At 40.8% G+C, this 10015-nt stretch overlaps 1 protein-coding gene across 1 annotated transcript; it reads right to left on the bottom strand.

Moving 5' to 3' along the window:
• Positions 1-1261: 1261 nt before the first annotated feature.
• On the bottom strand, positions 1262-5653 carry LOC307150463 (piggyBac transposable element-derived protein 3-like). Its single transcript, XM_079857738.1, has 2 exons — positions 5289-5653; positions 1262-3158 (listed from the first exon to the last, which is right to left on the bottom strand). Exon 2 carries the CDS (start codon positions 3155-3157, stop codon positions 1355-1357), a length of 1803 nt encoding a protein of 600 aa, XP_079713864.1. The 5' UTR covers position 3158; positions 5289-5653; the 3' UTR covers positions 1262-1354.
• Positions 5654-10015: the final 4362 nt, after the last annotated feature.

The raw sequence follows: 10015 nt of genomic DNA on the forward strand, positions 1-10015 counted from the left end.
TAGAAACGTTTACCTAACTGGCGAAGGCCCACCGCTGTTGTTGTAGTGTACCGGGTTGCTCTGCGTCAGGACGTAGACAGCCATAACTCAGCTTTCACGCTTTTCCACTTGAGAGTTTTCATTTACCATCCGAACCACATCGTCATATGTGACTTCAGGCAGGTTGCGGAGAGATTTGGTCCAGCGGAATCTATCGGACTCCGCCATTGTAAAGAGCTAACCGGAAGAGCCGTATCCCTACTAAAAGACGTACTTCCGGTCTTCAATTTTTTCGTGATATAGGCCTGTTGGATAAAACACGGCTATAACCGCTTCACCCAACGGTTCTCTGTATCACTCACTACACAACACCCTTAGCAACCACTCTTAGCAACGTAAACCTATGTTTGTTCTCATTGATGTTGTTCATTGAAGCTTACTGTATTGTGTGTGAGAGAGATCGAGTGAGCGAGTTTATTACCTGCATTTAGATATAGCATTTTCCTTCAGGTGAGTCCTATTTGCATAATAAAAAAATCCATTTTAATGTCCGTTGTGATAGATCGTCCTTTTAACAGTTAAGGGGTTTCCCGTGCCTGACAGCACTAGTCAAAGCATTTGTAAGTTGTCCGTGTTCACAACAAGTTTCAGTACTTTCTATTTAAAAGTCTTTGCTACTGAGAGACTCACTGATAAAGACAATCTGCGCCGCCATCTTATGGTGTAAGTTAATAAGTTGCTGTTGACGGTTAGGGACTATTTTTTCCAGCGGAAGGAAGGCTTTTAGTGATTTTACTTTATGAAAGTTGCATTGATACATATTTCTTTGGCTTTAATATTCGTATTGTGTGGTAACCGTTTTATAAAAGCAATAAGGTTCTCGAGGCTAGTGCTAAATCATGAATACGTCACTTATTCACAATACAGCTTTAGCCTCGAGTACCTTATTGCTTACTAATCCCTACTTTGACACCGTTTAACCCTGTAAGACCCAAACATAGAAAAACCTAAAAAAAAAAAAATGTTTACCTTTCAGATGTTGTTGTAGGAGGCCTTTGATGCAGAAATTAAAAAGTTTTACAAAAAAAAAATGTTTATGTATGTTTTTAGAGAAACGTTGTAATATTGCAACATTGGGCTTAGTTGGGAGCATGATTGTCTGAACAACAATTCAGAACAACTAAAGGTTCATTTGCAGGTTTGATTGCTTACTTGGCCCCATAAATAATGTATACATACATAACATGAATAATAATCACACATTAGTCATATTTTTTATGAAGTCATTTATTAAAAACAAAAAATATTAAACAGATAAATCTCTAGCTTTTTCTAGCAACTTCTTCATTCCCTTTTTTCTTTTCATGACTGACTTTCATTGGTTGTGAAAGTCCCAAAAACAGTTCTTGTCCTCTGAAAAGCAAAGGCGAACATCACACTTGCTGCATTGTGTGTTGGTGTATCCTTTATTGCAGTGTCTGCAGCGTCCTCTCCCTGTCTTCTTTGGGAAATGTGCAACTAGGTCCTTGCGTACATCCAATGGAAGGAGTGCACATCTCTTGGACGGTCTCTTATGAGTATTCAGAGGGCTACTTGATGTCACTGTCTGTGTTTCTGGGCTCCCTTTGCCTGGAGATGGTCGTCCTCTCTTTGGAGTTTGATGTGTTGTGTTGACCAGGATGAGAGAGGATGCTAGCTGTGCCTGAAACTGTCTCCTGTTCATGGTCTCTTTGTTAGACATCTTGAGAGCTTTGCAGTCCCGCTTGTAGAGTAGCCAGGCATTGACCACAGCGAGGATGATGGTGTGCCAAAAGATGTACATGTACCAGCGACGGGATTTGATGGGGAACTTATATTTGGCTGTAAATGAGTCCAACAAATCCACACCTCCCATGTACTTGTTGTAGGCACCAACAACGTAAGGCCTCTCAACTTCAATGTAGGCTCTGTTGACGTTGTCCCAGCGTTGAATCTTCTGCACAGGTTCAGGTCCAGCAAACGAGGACACAAGTGTGACAGCTCTGTTGTCATACCATTTGACAGCACAGATGTTGTGATTCCCCTCCACTCTGACATCATAGCTTCCTCTCCCCTTTTTCTTCAAACTCTTCTCATCTTCAAGGTTACAGTTGGGTAAGCACACCTGCCTGGCTGTTCCCACATAATGAATTCCCCGTTCAAGGAGCTTTACTACTAATGGAACACAGGTGAAGTAGTTGTCTGCATAGATTTTGTAGTTCTGACTTTCTGGAAGTGTGGAAGCAAGTTTCATCACAACATCACCTGACAATCCAAGTTCAGATTTGGCTCGTATTCCGTTGACACTGCCTTGGTAGACATCGAAGTCACACATCATGCCAGAGATTCCAGTTCTCACCCACACTTTGAATCCCCATGGGTTTGGCTTGCCTCGCATATATTGCTTGATGCTGCTGAACCTCCCCTTGAAAGGAATCATCATCTCATCCACAGAGTTGTGCTCTTCTGGTACCACCTGCAGGCATTTCTCTCTGAATGAGTCAAGCCATGGTCTGAGTTTCCATAGTTTGTCTTTCTTTTCCGTCTCAGATACTGTCAGGTTGTTTACAAAGTGTAATGATGTCAACAGGGATTGGAATCTGTTGCGTGGCATCACATCAGCAACAGGGGAGTACCGTGTCTCTGTCTCCCAATACATACGGGTTCCAGCCATTTGTACTAGGCCCATCTTCAGGTACATGCCAAACATTTTTTCAATTTCCTTTACAGTGGTGTTTAAAGATGTTCCATGTGTCTGAATGCTGTACTCATTTGTGTTTTGTGTCAGAGCCTCAATCATGTCTTCGGACACAAACTTCTGGAAGTATTCCCGTGGTGTGTGGAGGGAAATGTCATCTCCTGTGATAGCCATACCAGAAAAATCAGTGTTGGGACTGATGAAATCTTTTTTCAGCCAGCGATACCTGTCACGGGGCATGGTGTGTTTGTTTGTTTTTGGCTCAATGTCCACGTAATTATCAGCTGGAATGTCCATGGGTGGTTGGTTTCCTTTGTCCACTTGTTGACAGACATCTTCATCTGAGTCTTCGTCATTCTCATCCGTGTCATTGAGGTCCATCTCAAATTCACTGTCACCATTTTGGATGGATTCAATCACATCCTGCACACTGTATCGCGGCTCACTCCTTGCTGGTGGCATTCTGAAAATAAAACAACAATTAATTAACATGTATAAATATGCTTTTTATATTGTAGTACATAACCTGAAGTAATAGGTTTGTGGACCAAGTGCTCAGGGTAGAAATGTTTTCCAGGCAGACAATACTGTCTGTCTGTTTATTGTAAGTTTCTTTCTAACCTGTTGCTGTCTGCTAAATGCCCTAAATGTAAATGGCATAGCCTATGCTGTCTACTTATCATGCTAAATGGAACATTCATCCCAATCACCAGCCATTTAGTCAAACAATACTGCCTTGACATAACAATACTGCTTGTTATGCTCTCTAATTATCATACTAAAAGGAAAACATGCATACCCCCACTTACATCCACACCCCACATTCATGAACATTTTCACCTTTCCCAGAACTAAATTGTCTGTTGATATCCTCTGGAATTTTAGGTCAGTCTGATCATATGAACTACATTTTCAGAGATACAACTTTTAAATCAGTCAAATGTGACCAGAACACAACAAAAAAGTAGAATGTACAGGTATACTGTCCATGTATAAGAAAATACTCTTTTAGGCAGTGGTGTAGTGGAGGGAATACAACCTGTTTGAGCCCACTGCAACAAGCCTGCTATTTTGACTACCACACTCACCCAGTGTTGTATAATTGCAACAAGTATATAATGTAGCGTATACGACTCTGGGTAAATGTGAATTAGCCCAAGGATATAGGGAATTTTGGAAATATTACTAATCATAACTCATGGTCATAATTCATAAGTCGCATGTACATTTATTTTATCAATTATCGAGATTACCTTGTTCTATAACTGGTCTAATCATCAGTTATTCGTCCAGAAGGGGTATTTACAAACTCGAATAAAGTTTAGGTTCTGGCCACGAACAGTAAACTTTATGAGTTTGTAAATACCCCTTCTGGACGAATAACTGATGATTAGACCAGTTATAGAACAAGGTAATCTCGATAATTGATAAAATAAATGTACATGCGACTTATGAATTATGACCATGAGTTATGATTAGTAATATTTCCAAAATTCCCTATATCCTTGGGCTAATTCACATTTACCCAGAGTCGTATACGCTACATTATATACTTGTTGCAATTATACAACACTGGGTGAGTGTGGTAGTCAAAATAGCAGGCTTGTTGCAGTGGGCTCAAACAGGTTGTATTCCCTCCACTACACCACTGCCTTCGTCTTCATCTTCCGTGAAGGAAGAGGCAAATATAACTTAGTTGCAAAAGAACGGCTGCTACGACTCGAACATGTGTTTGTCCGAGGCCTTCCGGGATGTTCCTCTGGGAAGCGTCGCGCCGGGAGAAAAGGAGGAAGGATGAGAGCGAGGTGAGAGAGTGAGGTGAGAGAGCCCGCTGTGTTTTGAAGGAGCTAAAGTCACGCCCCCTTGCGTGCGTGACCCAATCGCCGGGGAGGACGTATTGTGGTCATGTCCTTTCATTTGGAAAGGTACACGCCTCTTCTAACTAATACTGGCGGAATAAACGGTATTAATCAAATAATGCATCCTCTAATATTCTGTGCTAAATATTCAACACCGCTGTGTTCTTCTGAACAAAACAATACCGCGAATGACAATTCTGTTAGTCAACAACACAAAGAAACAGGATTTCTCGTGATTACATGCATATGAAACTGATTACATATCAATAAAGCTTATAGATATCGTATTTCGGGTATAAGGATCATAAGCACAGCAAGAAATACATTTTAAACATTTTAAAAAGGTCATTTTGACCGCAAGTGGTCGGGCATGATAAGGAGTCTGTGTTTTGTGTGTGTGTATGCAGAGTCGTGCAAAAATAAATCAGTGATACATTTTGTCCTTTGTCCTTCCTATTCAGTGTGAATATCTTCTTGAGTTGATGAGATTAACTCAGGGGACCTGACCGAGCATCTGCTAACACTGTTGTTTTGTTTTGAGGGGTTAATCAGTACCTTTTGTTTGTTGATTAGATTTGATTAATCAACAAAAAGGCAGACCTGATCATCTGCTTTCCGTTACAATAATAAGCTCTAAATTAAATTTGATGAATTTATTACACAATAACTACATATGTACATGCTCTAGACATTACAATAACAACCAAAAAATATATAAAAGACATTTTACTTACTTGAATCTGATGAATCCAGTCTATTGAAACAAAGAGATGTTGTTCAAAGGAAGCCTTGAGGTGTTGTGTGAGTTCATGGTCATAAGGCGGGACTTAAACAAATGTATGATCCAATAGCATTGTGAGACTGAACAATAGGACCCAATGACAGGGAACTACACTGCGACCGCTATGCGACCTTTTGAAATGCCATTGCGACCAAAATTTTTAATGGGTCGCAAATGTATCACTGATTATTTTTGTACCTATGTTTTAGCAGAGCCCGTCTACGGAGAGCCTTGGCACTCCCTATTCAGCCCCATTGTATTGATTTTGGTTGCAGTTCCATTAGAATTCCACTGGAGGTGATCGCGAGCGAGTGCAGACTGAATGGGAGTCAATGGGGCTAGACGGCTAAATGTGTCTCTTTCACCCAAATGCCGTTGAGAAATCTCAGATTTTATTGTAGGTTTTGCAAGTTCAACATGGGTTATAGGTCGAAAGTTGAATGAACGAGTACTTATTTCTTTTCTATTTCTTACAGGTTGAGTTGTTGTTGCCCATAACACGCTAGCATTCTGCTAATGACGTCAGCATTCTGACGTCATTGACATTTTAAAAGACTTTTTAAACCAAATAAGTGACTCTAAAAAAATCTAACACCCAGCAATGTGTAATTTCTTTGCATCTCCTTTCGAATACAACATTCAAATTACTAGACAAAAAATTATATCCTGAGAAAAGTGGGTTTTGAGGGGTATTTCGCCATAGACCTCCATTCATTCTGCACTCGCTCGCGAGCGCCCCCGCATGGATAGAGACGTGTTACTGCAACCAATCCAGAACCCGGAAGTAAGCAGAGAGTGCCAATTCTCTTCCTATTAGACATTCTCTGGTTTTAGGCATAGACTGTAAAAAAAGATGGACGACGCCCCTTCGCTCTCTTCCATTGATGAGAACTGAAGCCGCCAGAGTCCCGATATGGCGCTGACATATTGGAACTTGAGTCTGCGCAGTAGCGATTTCGGGACCAGACCTGCGCAGTAGTGAGCAGGAAGTAAAGCCGCGAAATCAACGCTCCGCCCTCACCCTCGCAGGGAAAGTGCATTCTGCACACTTTTTAAAAAAATGATTGCAGTACGACAAGAGGCTTATTAAAATAGAGTAAATACAATCAGCTCAGTCCTCCGAAGATCCCGAAAAAATGTCCGTTGGTGCTTCAGTGACTACTTCGCTCGGAGAACCTGTCAATCACAGCTGTCAATCATGACGTTACACCACCGCATCATGTAACTAACTAAAAACCAACTTATTTTTGAAACAGACACTTGAACTTACATCAGCGTGATAAAAACAACAGCAAATGAAAGAAACCACCTTTGGAAAAAGATATTTGAAGTGTAATTTAATTGTTTAGTTGGTCTCGCGTCCCGTTGAATAACACGGGGAGGCGGGGCTTACGACCTATACTAGGACCAGTCACCGGGGGGCGATCGAGACGTTTTGGCTTCACTTTTCAGGGCTTGTGCGGCACGCTTGGTTTTAGGCAATAGAGCATCACAGGCTGCGTTCCAGTCCAAAATTGTCATGCCCTTCACTTGCTAACTTCCCTTCGTCTCGTTCACTCGGATGTACGTCATTGCGAGTGCCCACTACTGGCGGAAACTGCAATGGGCTGAATTGGAACGTCCTAAGCCCTTGATCACTTGGAATCAGTTGTGGAGTTGATTTATTATTTACATTTTTTTCCCTTTAAGAATTTGTTTAATGCAGCATCCAAATGTTTATAGGTGTGTTTGGGTTGTTTTAAATTTAAAAAAATTATAATTAATATATCATAGAGTTGTCTGTGTGGTGGTGATTAGACGAGATATGCGGTGACGTCACAATCGTGTTGCATTGTGGGACATATAGGTGCCTGAAGTGTACATTTGAAGCAGACTCGCTCCCTCGGTCAAAATCGAGGGAATGAGGGTCTGTCCATATAAACTTCCCTCGTCCACTTCACGAAGTGGAACGCACTTCAAAATGGCGGCAGGGATTCCCCCGAGGGGAAGTGCTTAGGGAAGTTCGCAAGTGCGTGTCTAAAAGTGGACTGGAACGCAGCAACAGTCCTGCCCACAGCCGGTGCCGGAAGTAAAAATTCAATACAATTTCTCCATTGACAGTTAGGGTATAAGCCATAAAAACGTAACCATACATGGTAGACTTAAAACCAGCTACGGCAGTACTAAGCGATTGTATATGCTCATATAACCGCCAAAAGTTCATGGGGCACTAACCTTGTTTTGAGATAAATGCCTTTTATTCGCGATGTCTTGGAGAAGTACTTCATTACCCACAATCCTAAACAATCCCACAATCCCACAGTGATGCATCTGATTGGTGGAGCTCGTGTAAACCCCGCGAAAGTTCGTGAAGACTCAAGATAAATAGAAAAAAAAAAAAAAACTGTTGCGTTTTTTTGCACGGTATCACTGATGTGACATTTGAACCGAGGAGTCTTCATATATGGTATGAGTCATATCAAGCATTTTATGATGCCACTGTCAAAACAATATTTAGCTTAGGCATACCCAGAGCCATAGCTCTTCATGCATTTACTGAACATTTGTGTAATAATTCATGGCAAGTTAATAAACTGAATATGATACACTTTCTGGTGTGCTGACCTTCACTTTTTAATTTTCACTTGTTGTTATTAAGAAAATACATTGATTAAATGTTATTAAAATTAAGGATGAACTATAACTTCATGAATAAAATGAGCATGGACCACAAGTGGGAAATTGTTGAGGCATTTGTCAGCAACCTGCCCGTGGGCCGCTGAAACTGATGAGCAGAACGCCGCGCGGACTGCCAGATCTGCACCCGTGAGCCGCGGACCGCCAGCCATGCTTTCCAGTCTATTTACACAATTACTACTGAAAGAACTGCTATAAACTGCACAAGAAAAAGTTCGCGTGGCTGTCGTCAGATTTTAAAGTCGCTCTAAAGGCTCTTTCGCGGTTGTGGCTTCAGTCAACTTCAGTGAGGCGCGGTGGTTTATGGGGATGAGTAGTTCCTTCGCTCGGAAATGAAAATATGTACACAGTCTTGTACCCATGGCCGTAGCCAGCTATGAGGTCACCGAGGTCCGGACCTCGGTCATTTTTTTATATTCAAATATAAAATTTCAAGCTCTCTTAATGATTAATTAGCCGTTTAAACCGCGTCATATGCAGGGCTTAAAGTATTCCGGCACCGTGCCGGATCTCCGGCGTGCGGCCGTGAGGAAGAAAAAAAAAAATAAAAAAATTGTAACTTGCATGCGGTTTAATATTTCGAGTCAATTGATTTCACCTACCAATCATATGAAAGGAACGAAGCTCTTACTAACGTTACAAGCCTATCAGAATAGAGCCCTGCAAGCCCGTCGGGGCCCGACGGGGCCCGACAGGCTAAGCCCATTCGGGCCGGGCTCGGGCCGTTTTTTTTTTTTTTACAGATCGGGCTCGGGTCGGGCTCGGGCTTATATTAGCTTCTCTCCTCATTGTGTATATAATTAATGTGCAGCAGAGCACACGTCACGAAGTGTGTATGAAATATTGTTATATTGATTATATTATAAATATTATACATCACCTAAGAAAGTAACACAAACGCAACACGCATACACGAACGCGCGCGCGTCACTCACGTGCATTAAACAGGTGACACTTCAGTTACTGAAAAGCAAAGAAAGGTAGGCCGTTTATTTACTTATTTTTGCGGTTTGATCCCGTAGCACTATACAGTCCCTCCAGGATTTCACGATTTTTTTGTGTGATTTTTGCGATCAAAATGACTGATTTTGTGGTGGTAATTTCCAAAAATTTGCGAAAAAATTTGCGATTTTTATATTTTATAATTAGGACATCACATTTACCATATTGTATTATGTCAGATGCACAATAGTCATACATGACACAAATCACAAACAAAATGCATAAAGCTTGTTTATTTTGGTCTAATCAAATTCACATCAAATTAACTTTTAAAACAACCTATGGGCAATTTTTCTACCTGACCTATGTAAACATTAACAGCAGGTGTAGTAATTTATACTGTAGAACTGTGTTTAAATCAAATTCAGTAATTCATAATCAAATGCATAATCAGTGGATAATTTACGTTTTTTGTTTTTTAATTGTGCTGTTGCTTGATTAACATGAACAACACTGACAACAGCAGGTAAATTAGGTTACTGTCACTTTAAGACCTACTACAGTAATGACAAACGTCACAATCAGTTATTTCTAGGCTACTGATCGTTTTACGTAAAAACTCGCCAAGATGAATATTTTGAAGTAATTGTAGCTGTGTATTTGTTCAAGCGCTATAAAGAGTATTCAATACTCTGATAGGTGGTGATCACGCAATCAGTCAGTCAGTCAGTCACACACACACACACACACACACACTGCAGTCAGGGAGTCACTCAGTCAGAGACAGACTGTCACTCGACTGGCTGAAATTAGTTATCTTTCGCGGTATACTGCGCTTTTAATAATTCTTTTTAGTACCATCAAGCATATCATACTTTTTGTGATGTCATTCAATCATGTTAAACGCGTTAATAAGTTTGCCGTAGGCTATACTGCCCAATGAAAACTGTTCGGATATCGGCTGATCCAGCTACATAGCCAGATACAAAAAAAGGAAAAAATCTTTATAGAGATATTTCAATTGGGTGATTATAATTTAATGTTTTGTGAGGTCTTTTTAAA

The sequence above is a fragment of the Squalius cephalus genome (genome assembly GCF_949319135.1).
Source record: "Squalius cephalus genome assembly, chromosome: 22".
Taxonomy (NCBI): Eukaryota; Metazoa; Chordata; class Actinopteri; order Cypriniformes; family Leuciscidae; genus Squalius; species Squalius cephalus.

Coding starts and splice junctions, on each gene's coding strand:
- LOC307150463 (XM_079857738.1), bottom strand. CDS start 3,157: ATGCCACCAGCAAGGAGTGAGCCGCGATACAGTGTGCAGGATGTGATT.